Source organism: Corapipo altera, unplaced genomic scaffold, assembly GCF_003945725.1.
Source record: "Corapipo altera isolate COAL_440 unplaced genomic scaffold, ASM394572v1 118, whole genome shotgun sequence".
Taxonomy (NCBI): domain Eukaryota; kingdom Metazoa; phylum Chordata; class Aves; order Passeriformes; family Pipridae; genus Corapipo; species Corapipo altera.
Genome location: NW_020884991.1, coordinates 1,191,171 through 1,210,835, shown reverse-complemented (window position 1 = coordinate 1,210,835; position 19,665 = coordinate 1,191,171). Strand labels below are relative to the sequence as shown.

General features: G+C 44.1%; 1 protein-coding gene across 2 annotated transcripts in view; it reads left to right on the top strand.

The window, feature by feature from the left end:
- The first annotated feature begins 326 nt into the window (after positions 1-326).
- The window catches only part of IRF4 (interferon regulatory factor 4), a 41,278-nt gene continuing 21,939 nt past the window's right edge, over positions 327-19,665 (top strand). Inside the window, exons 1-8 of one of the 2 annotated variants that reach the window (XM_027666303.1) lie at positions 327-579; positions 1,098-1,284; positions 2,044-2,132; positions 2,695-2,836; positions 4,604-4,711; positions 5,976-6,329; positions 10,232-10,344; positions 12,300-13,983. In XM_027666303.1, the coding sequence (XP_027522104.1) occupies positions 376-579; positions 1,098-1,284; positions 2,044-2,132; positions 2,695-2,836; positions 4,604-4,711; positions 5,976-6,329; positions 10,232-10,344; positions 12,300-12,443 (1,341 nt within the window). In that variant the 5' untranslated portion in view covers positions 327-375 and the 3' untranslated portion in view covers positions 12,444-13,983. Of the gene's footprint in view, positions 580-1,097; positions 1,285-2,043; positions 2,133-2,694; positions 2,837-4,603; positions 4,712-5,975; positions 6,330-10,231; positions 10,345-12,299; positions 13,984-19,665 lie in introns of those variants that run through there. The other variant, XM_027666302.1, reaches the window with a different exon arrangement.

Here is a 19,665-nt window from a genome sequence, read left to right as displayed (position 1 = left end):
GATGTATATTCATGCAAAACAATGTCGGGACAGGGGGAAGTCTGTCAAAGTCTGCGGCGGGAACAGTGCCTGGGGAGAGCTGTGGGGGGCTGTGCCCAGTTTCCTGAGGCTCTGTACTATGTTTCCCTGGCTCCCCAGGGCCCCCCTGCATGTCTCAGTGCCCCCCTGCATGCTGTAGCTGCTGTTTGGTGTGGTATGTGTGGCATCAGGGACTGGGGAGTGCTGGTGAGGACTTTGCACAGCACTTGACCTGTGGGATTTCCTCTCTCCCATCCTGCCCATTTCTTCCCTCTTCACAGCCCCCTAGAGAGCCGGTGCTTGGACATCTTGGTGGGGCACCCCAAAAACTCCCACCCAACCTCTGACACAAGTGGCATGAACTTGGAGCCGGGCGAGTGCGGGATGAATTCAGTGAGCTGTGGCAACGGGAAACTCCGCCAGTGGCTGATCGACCAGATAGACAGTGGCAAGTACCCCGGGCTGGTGTGGGAAAACGATGAGAAGAGCATCTTCCGCATCCCCTGGAAGCATGCTGGCAAGCAGGACTACAACCGTGAGGAGGATGCTGCCCTCTTTAAGGTAAGGCTCAGCCTGGGGTTGTGACTGTGGAACATAGGCAGGGCAAGAGGGATGCCTGGAGGCTCTGCAATGCCCCTCACCATCCTGTCCTTACCACCTGCTTCTGTAGGCTGGTTCTGCTGATTGGCTGCTGCTGCCAGCTGCCTGGCTGGTGGCCCTGGCTGCGCCCTGGTGTCCCCATGGGACAGACCCCACTTTTGCACTTCTCTGTGTGGAGTTAAGTGCTGGTGAGACTGCAGCACATCTTTTTCCACATTCATCTTGGATTGTTTTCTCCCCTTCCTTGCACCTGCTAAATTGTTTTTCCTACCTTACCATGCTGGATTTTTTTAGCCTAAACCTATAGGGAGTAAATTCACGCACATATAAGCACACACATATAGGCTGTTTCAAGCATTGTACTTTGTAGTTGATTTTCTTTTTTTTTCTTTTCTTTTTTTTCTTTTCTTTTTTTTTCTTTCTTTCTTTTTTTTTTTTTTTCTTTTTCTTGCTCTTTTGATTATCTGAAATGTTTCCAGGCTTGGGCTCTTTTTAAAGGAAAGTTCAGAGAGGGCATTGATAAACCAGATCCCCCTACCTGGAAGACAAGATTAAGGTGTGCTTTGAACAAGAGCAATGACTTTGAAGAATTGGTGGAGAGAAGCCAGCTGGACATCTCAGATCCCTATAAAGTGTACAGAATAGTGCCAGAAGGAGCTAAAAAAGGTAAAGCATCTCAAATTCCCTGTGTAACAGAGTGTGAATATGTCTCATTGCAAGCATATGAGGACTGAAGTGTGCTTTTCTGGAATGGCCCTGCAGTCTTTTTAAGTCTTTTAAGGAGCCAAAATGAGGGCTCAAGTGCAGCTTGTTCTGGTGACTTTAGAGCCTGCTACTACGGGAAGACTGCTGGCATTTAAGTCAGAGCACTGAAAGGGAGCCCTTGCAAGAAGATGCAGACAGGCGCCCTGGACATTACTGGAGGAATTGCTCTTTTAACTGGAGCCTCCCTGCCAGTTCTGTGTAATGAGAGCCAAGCAGGCAGCTCAAGGGACAGGCAAAAAAAAAAAATAAAAAATTGCATGTAGGATCTAGGTTCTGAATACAGGGAAGAGTGTTTTGAGGCAGACAATCAGTAACTAGTGCAGGGAGAAGAGCTGGGAGAGAGGGATGCCCAGCCTGCAGCCTCCAGGGCAGAGGCAGGGGCACTGTCTGCTCTCCAGAAAGTCCTTGGTGCCAAGCAGGGCTTGTAGGATGCAAAGGCTTGGCATCATTGTGCAATAGGTATGGCTGGGCAGCACTGTTCCGTGGGGAACCCAGTGGGACAGACTACCTGCAAGAGGGCGCTGGGAAGCTGGTCCCAAAGGCATTTTGGTCCTTTGTTTGTTCAATGGCAGGTTGTGTGGATTTGTCTTCAATGTGCTGATTTCAGGTTTCTTCAGATGTGGTTGACATAATTTATTTTCATCCCTCTGGTGAACATAGGTGCAAAGCAGATCAGTATGGAGGAGCAGCCATTAATGATGAACCATCCCTTTCCGATAACGTCTCCTTACACTGCACTACCATCCCAGGTATGGCATTAGTTAAGTGTTTTGCTTGGTCCTTCTGCATTGAGCAACGTAATTTCTGTGCTATGTGCTATGTCTGTCCTTGCTGGTGGGGGTCTCTAGTTCTCTCTGTGAATAAACTTTATTATGGAAACTGAGAAACTGAGAAGCAACTTTTCTAATGTCAGATGAGGCCACAGGGCAATTGATTTCCCTTGGTGTTGTTTATCCCGGAGTAATGGCTCTTTTCTGTTGGAGGATAGATACTAGCGCCCTGCCATTCTGTTGATGCCAGAATGTAAGCACCCAATGAAGCCTTGCTCTTTCAAGCAGACATTTACCAGCAGTGCTTTGACTGCCTTTTGTTATTCCACTCCGCTTATTATTTACACCAGTGGTGGGAAACTCATTTGAAAGCCTCATTGGTGGTGGTGGCAAAATGCCATTCGTGTAGCCTGGGCAAAGCTTAGACCTCCATGAGCTTTGGCAGAGAAAATCAAGGAGCTTAGATATGAAAGCTGATGCAAAGCACAGCGTTAGTTTTGACAGCTGCCTACTAAAAAAAATATCTCGTTAAATTGGATAGGTACCGAACTACATGGTACCCCATGAACGGAACTGGAGGGAGTTTGCCCCGGAGCAGCCGCATCCTGACATTCCCTACCAGTGCGCTAGCGTCCCTTTCCCAGCTCGCAGTCATCACTGGCAAGGGCCCGGCTGTGAAAATGGTAAGACACTCTTGTTTAGTATTGCTTGCTGAAGTTAGTCACCTAGAGGAACCTCAGTTTTCAGGTTTATTCCGTGTGGCTTTGATTGGAATTCACAGAAGCGGCCAGAGAGGAGTGCTGGGTTCCCTTAAGAGAGGCACAGGTCCGTGTCAAGAGCCTTTGTCTGGGCTCTTGCATTTCCTGCTATCATATGTGTAATGTGCGGGCTACACAGTCCTCTGAATTGCTAGAAATCAGCCCCCAAAGTCCTCAGCTGTCTTAAAAGCCTTGAGCAATAAAGAAGGCAACCAATTCCCACAAAAGAACCCAAATGGGAACATATGTTCTTTAGCTTTTCTTTCTGATTTCGGACTTTTTGAGGCACATGTCACTGAGGTTTTCCCTCCAGCCTTGTTGGTTAGACTGACGTTATTCTACCGAGAAGAAAGCTGGAATTATTACTTTATTTTAGTGCTGCAGCAGTGGGACAACTTGTCATAGATTGAGACTCTCTTGGGGCTGGCACAGCAGAAGCAGAATAAAGGAGCGTTCCCTTCCCTGAAGATCTCACAGTACCAGAGCCTAACATAATCATGGCTCTTCAAGCTCTGCATCCTTAGGAAAAAGCCTGAATTGTGAAAATTAGCAATGCTGAAGCCTACAGGGAATAAAACATAACAGAAAAGGAACCATGTGCTGTAGACCCCTCTAGGATAACTCACCTGAGAATGCAGGCATTTGCTTTGTGAGGAGAAGCAGCTGGTTCAGAAGGGCAGGAAAGGATGGAAAGCGAAAAAGGACTTCTTAGAGTAGAATTTTCAGAGGACAGCTCTCTAGAGGTTTTGGTGCAGAGAAAATTTTAGATCTGTTAAAAAGTAAATTGTCAGTGCACTGCAACTTTTACTGGCAGTATATTGGAATTATTAGGCAGAATCCTTTGCTTTTAGTTGAGCTATTTGCTAATAAAGAAATCAATGTAGCAAGCAGAATGAACTCTGCCCTGAAGTACATCCTCTGCAGCGGTTAAACATGTTTGGATGCTTTGCTGAATTTGGAGGCAGTTGGTAGTGGCTGGTATTGGGTTTCTCATTGGGCTCTAAAACACGTTAGGAGATGTGGGTGTTTCTTATCCACATCTCTTCAGCTCCTGATTGTGCTGGGTTCTGCCACTAGGAAAGGTAGCGGGCGCTTGTCTGCAATTCACCTGCATCATCCTCCAGAGACTTTTATTGACATAACGAAACAAGGAAAAACATCACTTGCCCATGTTATAATGCACTTACAGAAGGGCATCTATTGGAACATCTAATGGGAATCCTGGTTATAAACCCCCAATAATCTTCTGCTGCATGTTTTTCTTTACCTACATTTAAACAGTGTTAATCCCAGCTTTATTGTTATACCCATGCCTAGTAAAATTCCTTATACAAAATGGATTGTTTTATGCAGATGACTTTTAAGAGCACTGTAGTCTAGTTAACAATATAAATTATTTCTCTAATAGAATAACATGTTAGGTAAGGAAAAGGACTAGAGGTAATATTGAAATGCTAAGGAAATATTTCATGCAGATCCAAATACAAACACAGTCCAAGTAACATCTGGAGTGATTGGTAGAGTTGGCATACCTGGAAAAATTGGGAAATAGGACCTTTTTCAGAAGAAGGGGAAGGAGAGAGAGTTCCTGTTGGGGCCCAGAAAAACTCACTTTTGCGTTGCTGTGATCTCTGCCCTAGCTTTTCTTTCAGGATTTAGGCCACTGTCACTGACTTTTGTTTGTGAAAACAGGTTGTCAGGTGACAGGAACCTTTTATGCTTGTGCTCCTCCTGAGTCCCAGACTCCTGGCATCCCGATTGAGCCAAGCATAAGGTCTGGTGAAGCCCTCGCCCTGTCAGGTAAGGTCTGTAACCCCCAGGCTTCCTGGGGAACTTGACAAGAGACTTTCAGCTTGACTTGTCTAGGAGCCATCTCTCCTTTCTGATGAAAGGAAAAAAGAAGGAAAAAAAAAAAAAGAAACTGCTTTAATCGATGAATTTGGTGTATGGTGTTAAGCCTCTGTTTTTCAGGGTACTTAAGCACTTCTAGCCCCAACTCCAGGGGGTGGAGGTTGTTAAAATTAATGGAAGCGCTTCACTGGCTCACAGTATTAATGCTGGGTTGCTTTGGTGAGACACCAAATCAGGCCTTCCCAGGGCTGTTTGGAAATTTTGGGGGGTCATTGACTTAAGACTCAGTTTTTCATCTGAGAGGAGCCCCCACAAAAATTGGTGTTACAAAAACGGGTGCTTGGTTGTGCTCCTGCTGTTGCGATCTGGCTTGGTTCTGCTTCATTATTGCAGGTGGAAAAAAAAGATATTCGGGAAATAAAAGGGAAGTAATTTCAGCCAGATTTGCAGATGTCCAGATGCTGGGGAACTGGGATAATAACTGTGGGAAAAAGGTGTGGGAATAATGGATAAACCTGTAATGTGGCGCTTGGCAGGTTTCTTGAGCAGGATTGTTCACCTGAATGTATGTATATATGTGTGTATATATAAAATACATTGTACACACACACATATATTTATATATATTCAGTGCTATGTGAATTCTTAGGAATCAGCCAAGTTGACCAAATGGCCATTTGAAAGTAAGGCTGGGGATTTTGGGTACAGCCCTGTTGGAGCTGGAGCCAGCAGTCTCTTCAGGCAGCTGAGTGCAAGTTTGCAGGTCCCCTGTGCAGAAGCCTCTTTTATGCAAAATCTGGGAGGAAATATAGCTACTTCCTTATTAAATCTGAGGAAGTGTACTGAGCCGGTGGGTTTAATTGTGAACTTGGAAAATGTGACAAACATCAACTTTTTGTGTGCAGATTTTTCCTTTTAAACGGAAATGTGAAGTTTGTGGGATTTTAGTTCCTACCAAATTCCCACAAGTCAGTAGCCCTTTTAATACAATGAGAGAGCATTAATGCTAGCATGCACAACAAGTTTCAGTATTCATATTCTTTATATTTTTTTTTTGTTAATGTGAACTTCTGGGTGGTGATGACCACCAGGCTCAGAAATCTCATGCAAACTTGTCTCTTGGCCTTAGTACAGATCTGAAGCATAAAACATCCATCCTAATGTGCCTCAGTAATTCTTGTTTGTTTGTTTGTTTGTTTGTTTCTCCTTGTAGACTGCCGACTCCACATCTGCTTATATTACCGTGAAATACTGGTAAAGGAGGTGACAACTTCTAGTCCTGAAGGTTGTAGGATATCCCATGGCCAAAGTTATGAGGTCAGCAGCCTGGACCAAGTTATCTTCCCTTATCCAGAGGATAATGGCCAGAGGAAGAACATAGAAAAACTACTGAACCACCTGGAACGAGGAGTAATACTGTGGATGGCACCTGATGGCCTCTATGCTAAGAGACTTTGCCAAAGCAGGATCTACTGGGACGGGCCTCTGGCACTCTGCAGTGACCGACCCAACAAGCTGGAGCGGGACCAAACATGCAAGCTCTTTGATACTCAGCAGTTTTTAGCAGGTAATTCCCACTATGGCTTTGATATTGTTTCTGGAGATGTCACTGGGTCGCTGTTCACATCAGCTTTACAGGAGTGCTCTTTCTATGCTACCTTATGAATTACCCCTTAATTCTTCTGGGCAAGTGCAGTCAAGGAGTGGTTGAATTCTGAATAGTCTTGTTAATTTCTGCACTATGTGCACATTCAATGCCCCTGAACAGACCAGCAGGAGTGAACTGATGCTCAGCTGGTGACACCCAATTCCCCACATTTCTTTTAGAAGCATAAGGAGGAACCTAACAAAATAGTCTTTCCTCAGATTGAGTGACATAGCAAAGTGGATCCTGATCTTGGATCTGCTAGTCTAAGTCCTGGATAGGTCTGTAATCTGCACTTGCACTGCTCTCAACTTGACTCAGAGCAAGGTCTTGCTCAGGGCATACAAATTTCAGTAGAAAGCCTTCTTTTCAGTCTGTACCAGTGTTTAAAAGATATCTTGGAGGTAAAAAGGATTTCGGAAGCTCTGAAATTTTGGGATTGCTTAATATGCTGAGCAAGGAGATGCATTACCTTACCAGAGCTCTGTGGAAATGTCTGGTTTTGCACAGGGCAGTACAGAGGGGGGAAGGGTATGCTTTAGGACAGTGCCTTTTCCTTCCAGTCCATGAAGGGAAGGGGCAAAACCTCTACTTTGCTTCCCAGCACACCTGAGCAGTTAGAGAGAACTGTCCACCCAGAGAAACTGGTGGGAGATGGTAATTGTCCCAAAGGACAGCTTAGGCAGTAGGAATACACACTGGCCCTTTTTTGACATTTCTGGCATCTCTTAGAGGTGAATTGTGTGCCTGTGATTTAGTGTGTTTTCTTACTAGAACAGAGCATCAGCACTGGCATGACACTCTAAGGGGAATAATGCCTTGCAAAATTAAAAAAAAAACCACAACAAACTACACCTAAACCAGCAACCTTAGCATACTTTATATTCCAGAGTTGATGTACGGTCCTAGAAAAACCATCAAGAGAAAATGCATTTAAAGAGAGAAATCTTATATGAATGTGAGAATTGACAGTTAGAAAGGGGAATTTGAGGTCAGGGTATTGGCTTGGGCTTCAATCACATGCTAATTTAAAGATGTATAATTCTGCCCCGATGATGGTTTTGGAAATCCCTTTCCCTTTTCTTCAGGTGGTTTTTTAGATGTACTCTGGGTTCTTCCAAACGGTTGACAGGACATCTCTTTTTAGACACCTAACCCCAGAGAGAAGCTCAAACAATAGTTATTTTTCACCCCTCCTAAATTACGTATGCACCAGTGCCTGTGCAAACCCAAGCGTGTGGTTGAATTTACAGTCTGTGGTGTGTGCAAAGTGAGTTTTTGCATGTGATGATGCTCAGATGGGTTTGTAAGTGACTTGCCATGGGTGTATCACATCTGCATGTTAATTGAATGTGCTGAGGTCCCAGACTGCAAGCAAGCTTAGGGATTCCCCCACCTTGGGAAGCTGGATTTCCCTTGAGAAGAGAGGCAGGAGATCTCTGCCAGAAGAGAGAATCTTGAACAGCAGAGAAAGGGACAGATGCAGAACTGCTAGGGACCACAGCTGTTAGGAAACCATTGAGGAGCTGGACCCTGTGATGCAAACTGCACTGGAGCTGAGTTGAGAAGCCTCTACTGCTGAGAAAGCTAAAATGACAATAAATGAGAAACCAGGGGAATGGTCTCTGGGGAGAGAGATAAATGTATCATAAATGCAGAAATTGGGCTGCTTGGACAGTAGGAGGACAGAGGAACAGAACTTGGAGTGTGAGGGTGGCAGCCAGAGAAGGGTTGGCTTGGCAGAAGGAGAGGCGGATGGAGCTGGAATGTCAGGAGATGGGAAAGGTTTGGGGAGTCACATGGGGAGCCCTTTGGTGTTGGAGGATGCACTTGGGCCTGGAAAGGGAGACAGAGTGAGTGGAGAATTTTAGAGAAGTGTGGGGATGACCTCAAGCCATGATTATCCTGGTGGTGGGAAAGAAAGGGCTTTCTTCTCCAGGTCCATGCTGTGGTCACTTCCACAGGTATTCAGGATTTGGAGAGTTGCTGAGGCCAAGTAAAACAGGAAAGAGGAAGGTGAAAGAAGTTCCCCATTAGCAGTGTGGTTGGACTGGCCTTGGGTGGATCTTCCTTCTCTGTCCTGTGGCAGCACAGAGGGAAGCAGGGTCCCAGAGAAAACAGCTCTTCTCTCTTGGCATACCCCCAGAAAGTTCATAGCACTTTTCAGGAATTCTGGGGAGACTTTGAGGAAAACTATGCTTTATTCCATGTTTCAAGTGAGCTGCCCATTGTTTTACTCATATAACTGACCCTACTAATAACACCAGTAGTCCAAGCCAGGGTTGGGGGGCTGTTATGGTAGCCACTGAATTCACACCCTTGTCCTGAAAAGCTCACAGTTAGAGTAGAAATGGCAGGGGTGTATTTTGGGAAAAGATGCGTTTGTCATGTTAAGTTCAAAGACTCTCCCTTCCCTCTGTAGCAGGGAGGGTGCTTCTTTATAATACATTGAGTTTAATATTAATTTCAACTTTTTCCATAAAGCATGATGAAGGTTATAAATTAAAATGAAATCTTTACCAGTCAGCTATCTAGAAGTACAGCACTTAACATAGAGTTTAGCAAGGATATTGCTTTAGATGGAATTTTCTCTTTACTGGATGGAAATGCAGCGTCTAAAACACAATGTTTGGTCCACAACACTGGTGATTTTCTTCTGAGTGCAAGTACCTTATAAAGGCCTCCCCCACTGCCTTTCATAGGGGACACTGACTATTGGAATAATAATATAATTTGACCATTTCACTTTGCACAGGGTTATGAGTTAGTGAAGGGAGTGCAGGAGCCCAGAAGACACAGGCTCTTTTGCTGGCTCGGTACCTGGCTTAAATACAGTTGTTACCTTTTGTTACCTCCGTGTCCTCCAGTAGACACAGTGGTGGCAGTGGCTCTGTGACTGTCTAGCTGTGCCTGAATTTCATGACTGGCAGTACTTTGAGTCTCTGGCTCTACTAAGCCATTGGTTTCAGTCCTGCTGTTGGGTGTCTACTTGAATGGTTCCTGGCTACTGTTCCAGGGGTTCTGCTGTTGAGGTCTAATAGAAGTAGTAACTGGAAGGTTTGTGCATATGAAATTAATTGTGAGACAAAACGAACAGAAAAATTACAGTGTTGTAACTAGCTCCCCCTGATCTGTGGGAAAATTTCCAAAATCAGTCTTCTTTTTACTTCTTGTTGTTTTCCTGACCTTTCTCGTCCTCCCCTGAAGTTACTTTATCTTTTCCCATTGTGTTCCAAGGGTCATTCACAAAGCCTGTCTTATCAGCTTATATTGGTTTTGGCTGGAATAGAGTTAATTTTCTTCATAGAGGTCCATGCGGTGTTATGGGTTGGATTTGTGACCAAAACAGTGCTGATAGCACAGGGATGTTGTAGCTAGTGTTGAACAGCGCAAATGCAATGTGTCTATTTCTCACTCTGCTCTCACAGCACACAGTCTGGGGTGGACAAGAGTCTGGGAAGGGACACAACCGGGATAGCTGACCCAAGTTGAAGGATATTCCATACCATATGACCTTGTTTTCTGCAGTAAAACAGGGCATGGGGGAATTTGCCAGAGGTTGTTGTTGCTTGGGGAATGGCTGAGCACTGGTCTGCTGGTTGTGAGCAACTGCTTTTTCCGTCACCCGTTTTTCTTTGTTTTGTCTTTTTTTTCTTATTCTTCTTTTTACTCATTAAACTGTCTTTATCTCAAGGCACATTTTTTTTTACTTTTGCCATTCTGTTTTTCTCCCCCGTGCCTGGGGCAGGAGTGAATGAGCAGCTGAATGGTGCTTGCCTGCCTGCCATGATTATTCCACAACACAGTACTTTCTCTCTTTCCAGAGCTACAAGCCTTTGCTCACCATGGACGTCCACTGCCGAGATACCAGGTCGCTCTTTGCTTTGGGGAGGAATTTCCAGATCCACAGAGGCAGAGGAAACTAATTACAGCCCATGTAAGTAGGATTTCTGCCTTACCTAAAAGAAACATACTTCTTCAAGGATATGATTCTGCCAGTCAGGCTTTTGAACCTCATGTATGTTTTGAGGGAGATAATAAATTCTTGAAAATCTGTCACCATCCACAGCAAGGTTTAATCCCCAGATCTGCCAAGGACTGACCAGTAGCCCTCGGTAGGGCAGAGCACCTCATTTTCCCTCTTTGTAGAGTGTGTCATTTGTGATCTGTTGCAAATCCCATCGATACCTAAAGCTGAAATGCACCCTGGAACTGATGGGCTGTGTTGTTATTACCAGACCAGTTGTGCAGCTCAGTGCACTGCCTGGCCAGTGCAGGACGTGGTGCTTTTTCATCCACTGCACCTGGAGTTGCTCCAGAATCCCAGCATGCATCTCAGGTACCTCAGCCCTTAATGAGATGCAGCCTGTGCAGCTTCGAGGTTCAGGTAGCTGGCAAGCTCATGGGCTGACTGACCACAGTTCACACACACTCAAAGCTAGTGTTTCGGGATGCTCTCTGAGAGAGGGTGATGACGGAGACTGAGACCAGGTACTTTCTGAATTGGCTGTATCGGCCCATAAAACCACAAGAGAGGTGATAGTGCACACAGTAGTGGCAAGGCTTAGCTTATTGCATCCTTGGGAAGAAAACCAGTGTCTCTCTTAATTTTTTCGAAAGCCTTTTCAGTAGCAGCGGAAGGGGGACAATGTAGTAGCCCCTTCAATAGTCAGACTTTTATCATAAGCTGTGGCCTTCCCTTATCTGCACAGCTTTCATGGTGCCACACTGCTGCCTAGCAATTCTCTGGGGTGGAAGTTGGGAAGCTCACAAATTCCATCCTGACCTGTGCAATTGCTGGTTAGACATAGCTGCTCGTCCCTGATTCTCCCTAAACTCTTTTCCATTCCTATTTTGGCTTTTCAGCTTTCCATCCCTCCTTCCTCTCACCAGCCCTCTTATCCATCTCCGGTCCTGGCATCTTCTCTATGAGCCTGTATCTTCTGCTCTTTCTAGAGCTTTGCTTCCCCCTTACCAATTGCTCAGCCTGCTCAACCTCTTAGACTGTCCTGGCCCCTGGGCTCATGGAGCTCCACCATCCCACCAAACATGTCATGGGAGCCCCTCTAGCTCACCCGCCCTGCTGACTTCCCATCTCCCCTATGGCATAGTTTTCCTTCCAAATGGTGCCCATTCTTAATGTGGAAGGACTGGCTGACCAGCAGAAGAGGATTGTGGAGAAGTGTCATCCAGCCTGTCTGCCCCCTGAGAGTAAGGAGAGCTTCAGGTATTTGTTCTCAGTGTACAGCTTAAGTATTTGCAGTCAGAGCCCAAAAGCCTGAATGGTGATTTCTGAAGAGACACAAGTGAAGGCAGTGTTAAATCATACAAATCCCACTTGATGGTTGAGCAGATTCCTCATCAGAGCTTGAATGAAGAGAAACAAGAGAAATCTTGGTGTTAGGTTGAAGTCTAATTTCAGTCATTTGGCCATGTATCTCAGTCTACCTGAGGGCTCCAGCGTTTCAAGTTAAGTCCTCAAAGTACTTTCCAATGCAGACAAGACTTTTGACATATTGCATATGTATTTAAACACCTCGGGGGGCCATGGACATGTGTGTCTTGCGGGCACCACTCACACCCTGGGGCTGGCTAAGGAACTGCAGTTTTTATGCATCATCTGTGTCACTGGTACATGCCCATCTAAATGAAGGCTGTGGAGGTAAGGAAGTGTGTGCAGGTAGTAAGGCACTCGGCAGCAGAGCTGGGCTAGGCTAGGCAAGACCTATCTTAAAATAGAGATTAGTGAGACCACTGAAATAGTTTTCCCATTCTGGTAAGCAGAACTGTTTTGTCCGGCCTTGTTTTCAAACTTAAAACCACCGTAAATAATCAAGATGAGGAGCATGAGGTTTTGTCACATGTCTGATTAACATTTTGTCTGTTCTTAAGGTTGAACCAATGTTTGCCAGGCAGCTGTATTACTTTGCTCAACAAAACAGTGGACATCTGCTGAGAGGCTATGATTTACCAGAACTTGTGACTAGTCCAGAGGATTATCACAGATCTATTCGCCATTCCTCTATTCAAGAATAAGATCCTCAGAAAGAGTGTCTTTAAAGGCACTGTAAAGATTGTGCAGATTGGAGGAGCAGATCTGGGTCACGATTTGGAGATCCACATCACAGCTGGATATGTTCAGGGGTTCAATGATAGGAAAGTGAACTAGGACAACTATATTGTACAATAAAAATGACGTGTCTTCGACATTTGGATACTATGTCTCACATAGAGTTCCACTGTTGCTGAGAATAATTCAAAACTGACAAAATGTTTGCTATGTTTACGTTTGCTTAATGTTATTCTTGGATTTTGTGGATTGATACTTACCGAAGACTTCAATCCAGAGTTTACACTGTTACCTTTGCAGGGCTATTTATTTTGGATTACTGATCTCAGGGAAAGTACATAAATTTGTGGTGTTCCCAATTTGAAACTGTAGCTACTGTAGATGGGTAGTAAATGTAGATGTTTATTGAGAATAGCTAATACATGTTAGTGGTTATAAATTTAGATTCGTAAGTGTGATGCCTATATTCTTGTATGGAATATTTCAGTGTATTTTTTGAAAACAATGCAATTCTTCAGAGACATATTTTTTTAATGCCTGACTGACATTTGTCCTGACAATGAATCTTTTTGTTGCCATTGTTTTTCTTGGATTGGCCTCCATGATAACAATTTCTGAGGTGATGCATTTATGGTACTGTGTTAAGAAAAGTGACCGTTCAACTCATATTACCTGTGAATTTAGTGGATTAACCACTAAAATTCTAGAGTCCCAAAGAACAGGTTTAAGAATAAATTACGTTTTTCTTATAATTGGAAGCTACTATGCATTATACATATGTATATTTATGTATATATGCATTAGAATGAAGTTGGCAGACCTTACAAATAGCACAGAAATGGTCCAGCTACCCCTTTTTTGATGTCACATGCATGAGCCAGGTTAAAATAACCACTGCCTCTGACTTACACAGAGCCACCTCTGCTCTTTGTGTGCACTTGCAGCTTTTTTCCAGTGGTACTGAAATGACTGTGAAGGGAGAGCTCAAGGAGAGCAGCATTTGGCCTCCTGTATTAAGACAGTCAAGGAAACACTTACTTCAGCATTTGTAGAATTTGATGCAATTTTCAACCTTTAGTGATGGGATGCCATTGTAAAGACAAAGAGAAGAGATCTGTTGGGTGTGTGTGTCAATGACATTTCCTCATTGGCGAGCAGACCGTGTAATCTTTGCAGCTTTAATTCCAGAACGTGATCCCCTTATGCTTAACAGACATATTTCACTTGACTTCCTAAATGAGGAAGAAAAAATGGTACTTGATCTGACAGCAGACTTGTGTTCTAGGGACATTGAATTTATACATCTTAAAGATGCATACTCTTCTGGGATATATTATCCCCCTCCTTCTCCACAGTGCCAAGCAGAATCAACAGATCATTTCAACTTTGTTACTTGAAGGGTTTTTTCCTGGCTTAAGGATTTCCATAGGGGGGAGACCTCTTTATTAGACATCAAAAGCAATGCTCTAGGAGACCTTCAGAGCTTCGCCTATGCTTTTGTCCTGTGCATACATTTTACAGAAAGGGACTTTTGTGTTCAAATTTAACTGGTACAATACAAATATTTGATGTGGTTTTTTTCAATTTTTTTCTAGTGGTCATTGCTTCATATGCTCATTGCTTCAGCTCATGTCTTAGAATAAAGTTCTATTTCCCTACCAACTCGATTTGTATGTGTTGTTTTCAGTAGTGGGACAGATATAACGTGCGTGGTTCTGCACTATGAACCTGGGCAGCGCTGCTGGCTGTCTATGGGGAACTCTGTTCTAAGCCAAAAGTGCAGAGAAAGGTCAAAAGGTAAGTATTTTTGCTTACAGAAATGTCTGTGATATTAGCCACGGGTAGTAGAAAAGGGGAAAATAGGTAGATTACCCTTCGGCTGTTGGTCTCTAGGCCCACGGACAATGCAGCAGAGCCCTCTAGCCAGGGATCTGGTGCTGCCACGTACCTGAATGTTCTGCCCCTGCCCCTCCAGGACCTCTGGGGCTGGGGACCAAACTGGTGCCCCCCTGCCCAGCCCAGCATGTGGGGACCTCTGACTGCCATTTGCTGGGCTGGCAGCTGGAGGTGGTTGTTGCTGGTTGCTGTAATTGCTGGAGTGCTTTCAAGTGAGTAAAGCTAGGAAAGGGTGAAAAGGAGGATGATACAGTGAACTAAAATGGTAAAGTTTTGAACAGGAGTGAATTCACCAGGAAGCCCTCTCTTTACTGGAAATCAGTGTCCTGAGAGGGGTCCTTGGGTGCAGGAACTTACAGAGCAAGCAAGGTGTGAAATACAGTTATGAGATTTGTGAAGTGTGTGAAAATGGAGGGTGGGGGCCATTTTCTCTTTTTGTGGAGACCCCTATTGACTATCAAGGCACATTATTATTTTTTGCTTTGGAATGAGCTTTTAACTATTTTCCTTGAAGTAGCATAATTTTAAGCCAGTAGCTGTGAAGAGGGAAGGAGAAGAGCACCATCTAAGTTCTGGCCAAACACAACTTGCATAGTTTGAATGCAGAGAGATGCAGGTGAAAGGCTTATTTTAACTGAGCAAAGAGGTTGAGATATTTCTCTTGGAGGGATGGTGCCGAGGGAAGAGTGGAAGGAAAATCAAGCTGTTGATTTGTACCATAAATTATTTTGCACATGGGGACTTTAAAGCTGCATTTACTTTTGTCACCATTTCTTGCTGTTCAAAATGACTACAGATACCTAAAGTGGGGAGGAAAGAAAAAGCAAACAAGAAGAAAACCTGGAAACATTTTCTCTGTTTAGTATCTTTTTTTACAGTCACTATGTGAAAGCATTTGAAGTACTTCCTACCTCTGTTAAATTCTGTTTATAGTTTCTGAGGTCTACTTCCTTCCTGTTATGATTTCGGTGGCATTGTAAATGACATGTTTTACTCCTGTCAACACCAAAGGCTTAACAGTTTGGTTTTTTTTTTTCCAAACGATATTTGTGTCAGTACTGGTTTTTCTGATTTTGATATGGCCACAGTTACAACTGTTTGTTGAAAGGGGTTTTTATATGCCAGAGAAGCACCTATATTCAAAATTTGGTTCTGCTGAGTAGTTCTTCCTACTGCTGTAGACTGTATTAGCCTTGTGGGTTAATCAGAAACAAGGAGTTATATTTTAAGCTGAAATACAGCGTAATGGGTTTTGTGGAAAAAACACAGGATTCACGTGAAAAACCCTGTGGCCTTTTAGACAGGCATATGCACGGTGTTTACATCAGCATTTGTCAGCAGCATGGAGGTGGGGAAACACCACCTTCAACAGAGGGCTTTCAGGAAAAAGTAAAACATTTTCTCTTGCAAACTCTTAGATCACTGTCTGTGTATACTTGTACAGAGGGGTAAGGGGGAGGAGAGGGCAGAGAGAAAGAGTACTCACCAATAAATCCCAGTAGTTTGAAAACATCATATCTCTTTTCCCAGGCTGAACTGTATCTCAAATTTAGATGAACCTGGATGGCAAGATGTTAAAGATTGCCACAGTGTTTTTTATCTGAACTCTGATCTGACTAGTAGGAGGCTAAGAGTTATTTGTTTGTAATTGAGTGCTTGTGAGTTTGGTCTGCTCTGAAGAGAAGTTGACAGGTCCCTGTGACTCAGGATAGGTAGGAGGTAGCTGGTGTGTAGCTCATTCAAGCACTTAACTTTCAAGTGTGTAGTCAGGTAAGAACATACTGTTTGCATCTCAGCAGAGTGGTTACATCCACTGCAACCCACAACCACTGCTGAGCTCTAGGAACTAACTGACCAAATGTCTGCAGATGCTCAGTGCCTTGACCGTGCTGACATGACAGTCAAGGATGAGCTAACTTAGATGTCTCAGAATAAGGCTTTTGAACTATAGACATTGAATAACTTATGAACATGCTGATTGGATGGGTTGTCATTGCCCTTTTGGCAATCGGCAAGAGGAAAAAGCATTCGCCTGTGCTCAAGTGGAAACTGAAAAACAGGCCAAATGCCTTGGTTCTGTGCTTGGATTTGTTTTTCCACTTGGCACTGGCATACTGACTGGAAAACTGATGTCTGAGTGGCTCTGCATAGGGTGATGTTCCACAAAAAGCCAATTGTCAAGAATGGGTACAGCCTAGCCCAGGTTTTCAGCTCTTAGACAGAAGTAGCTTCATGCCCTGGTAAACAATGGCAATGAAACACAGGACTTCATTTTGCAAATGCATTTTTATTGTTTCCACACAGCATGGCTGCCATGCATGTCTCTGCAGGCAGCTGGCAGCCTCTGCCACTCCAGTTTACAGTGCTGCCAGCTGAGGCCAAACCTGGGACTGTGTGCTGGGCACTGCTCTCAAATCAGTCTCCCAGGCTTCAGCTATCATTTCCTGCTCCCCTCAAAAGACAGATCATGAATTATGAAAAAAAATTGTCGTTTAAGCTAAGAGAACAGACAGATTCAGGTGACTTCATAAACTACAGCTAATATGTGCCCTCCATCTTCCTGGGAAGTGTTTTCATCTTTGACCCTTGGGCTCACTCTGTTTTGGTTTGAAGACCAGCTTCTGAATTCTTGCTCTAGAAATGTCTGAAATCCCAAAACTTACAGACTCTTGTTGTCTTGTCTGCTCATCTCAGCTTTTAATCCCTTTCCTGGCCAAGCAGAAATGATGTCTGTGTAGTATTAACAAAACTACCAGAGGAATTTCAGTGAATGTCCACATGAACCTGGTGAGGTTAGAGCAGATACTTGCATCTTCCCTGAAATATGCTTTCCAAGCTCTTTCAGCTATATCAGTGCTAGTGCAATGTGTACATCACCATGTGCATGAAGCATATTTCATTGCATCCTCATCGTGGTGTTCATCTTTCTCCTTCTCACTTTCTTTGTAAAGAGCCGATGTTTAAATCTGGATCACACAGCTAGAGGAAAGCCCTGATTTCTTCAGTTCTGCAAGATCCAGGTTCTCTCTCTCAGCTGGGGATGGCCAGCACATCACAGGGAGTCATCAGACACTTTCAGCTGTTTGTCTTCAAACAGCACTTCTGTTGTTTGTCTTCAAAATACATTAGCCGGTCTCTGTTCATGGGTAAGTCCTACTCATATATTAGGGACTGTTTATCTCATATAGTCTTATGTCTTCTCCTCTTGAGATAATATAAGCACTGGCCTTGGCACATGGCCATGAAGAAATTTCCTTTTTTCCTGGTGGTTACACCTACATAGTAATGTTCATCGCTAAATACCTTGTTGTTGGTCTAGCCACCTTTTGGCTCTCTCTTGGGTCCTCTCTCAGTTTTTCTCTACATTGACCACAAGATCTAAAGGCAGATAGTGCCTCTTACTATTTACCCAGTGTCAAGCATGATGGGGCATGACCTTCGAAGGTCAGCCTCTAGACAACACTGCAATTCCTATAATTGTGAGTAGGATGTCCTTGCATCTTGCCAGTTGTGATTCTCACCCTCAAAACCATGAACTGCCCAGCAAAATATAATCATGGCAATCATTTATGCTAGGCTTTCCCATAGGAAGCTGGTGTGCAGCTTCTCTCAGTCTGAGCCACCACATACTTTTTCTCAAAGAGGTGATTGAATCAATTGTTTCTCACGCTCCTGTCACAGCCATTCATAATTCTCTCATAAAAACAAAGGCTGAGGATTTCCAATTTCTAGCACAGAGCATCTAACCTCATATAAAATTGCTTTTTGAGCTAGATGTCCTACTTTTTTCCTTTCAAACTTCTGGGTTTCATGACTTTTATATCCTCAGAAACTGAAGTTATGGGTCAGGTCTTGTTTCATCTCCAATAGCTCATTTTCATTTCCTTTTTTCACACATGATCAAGAGGTTTAGCCCTCTTCATGACTGTCCCCTCCCACACTAAAAACCCATGCAAGGAGTAGTGAGAGAGAAAGACTTTGAAAACAGGGTGAATGACCTCATCATGTATCTACTGTAGAGACGTCAATCTCCAAGAAATAGGAAAGGTCAGAGCTGTTTAGAGCAAAGGGGTTTTCACAACACAGCTAAAAAACCCAGACTGGGTCTGAAGAGTTCTTGCTGTCCTCACCCTTTGTCTCATCTTTTCCCAAACTGTTTGGTGACCCTTCATCCAGAGAAGTGGCTGCTGTGTGGTTTTTAACATGGATGACCATCCTATGTACCATTGCCAGACATGGACTTTCCAAAGGGAAATGGTGAAATAAATGACAGATGTTTGCATGGGAAGAGTGCAAATTCTTTTTTTTTCTTTTTATACCAAACGCAATTTTTTCTTCCAGAGCTTCTCCCACCCTTGATATAACTGAATCCTGGAAGTTTTAATTGCACCATATTAAAAATTTTATTATTTAAACTAATTAGTCTGCATGGTTGCTGAGCTTTGTGCAGCTGCTGGGAGAGAGCCAGACAAGCCTTTTTAGTGGTGGTGGCAGGAAGGTGGAAGAGCTGGGAGCTGTCTGTGTCCCAGGGACTGTGGGCTGGGGAGTGAGTTTGCCTGTTGTCACTGGGTGTGGATGCAGGTCACCCGTACCTGCAGACAGCCCCAGACTGAGGGGTGACTCTGAAGTCTCACTTTCCTTTAAAACCATCACTTTACAAATAAAATGGCTTACCTACAATCCCCACACAGTTACAGACACTGTCTAAATATAGCAAGCATCGATGTCTATCTGTAATTTACAAGGAAATGAATAAATCGAGGCGACATAAACCACAAAAAGGAAGTTTGAGATCGGCCTGGAGCTGTGATAGGTTGGCGTCTGCTGAGAGACCCTGCCGAACCTCCACCATCCACTACAGAGGTGACACAGCCGCCAAACATGACCAGCCTGTCCTGGCTCCCCAGCACACATATCCATGTGCTGCCGTTCTCCAGGGATCTGACCCGTGTCTCATGGTCTAGACCTGTGCCGTGGGGGCACCTGTGCCCATAGAAAAGCCAAAGGCACCCCTGGCATCTGGGGTCCCTGCCACAGGGAGAGGACAGTGTGGCATTTTCTGGAAATGAGTGAGTTCATTTCTGGAAGGCAGTAGTGGGGGGTGCTTCAGCACTCAGGGACATACAGAGAAAATTAATGCAGGAAGTTGAAGCATGATTTACCATACTGCTTACCATCCTGCAGCCTGCTAGGTGGTTTTATTTGGCAAGGTTATTTGACACGGCTTCATTTTTTTATTATGAAGGTTGATTACTTTTTCCTTTGAAAAATTTGTAACAAAGCCCGAACCAT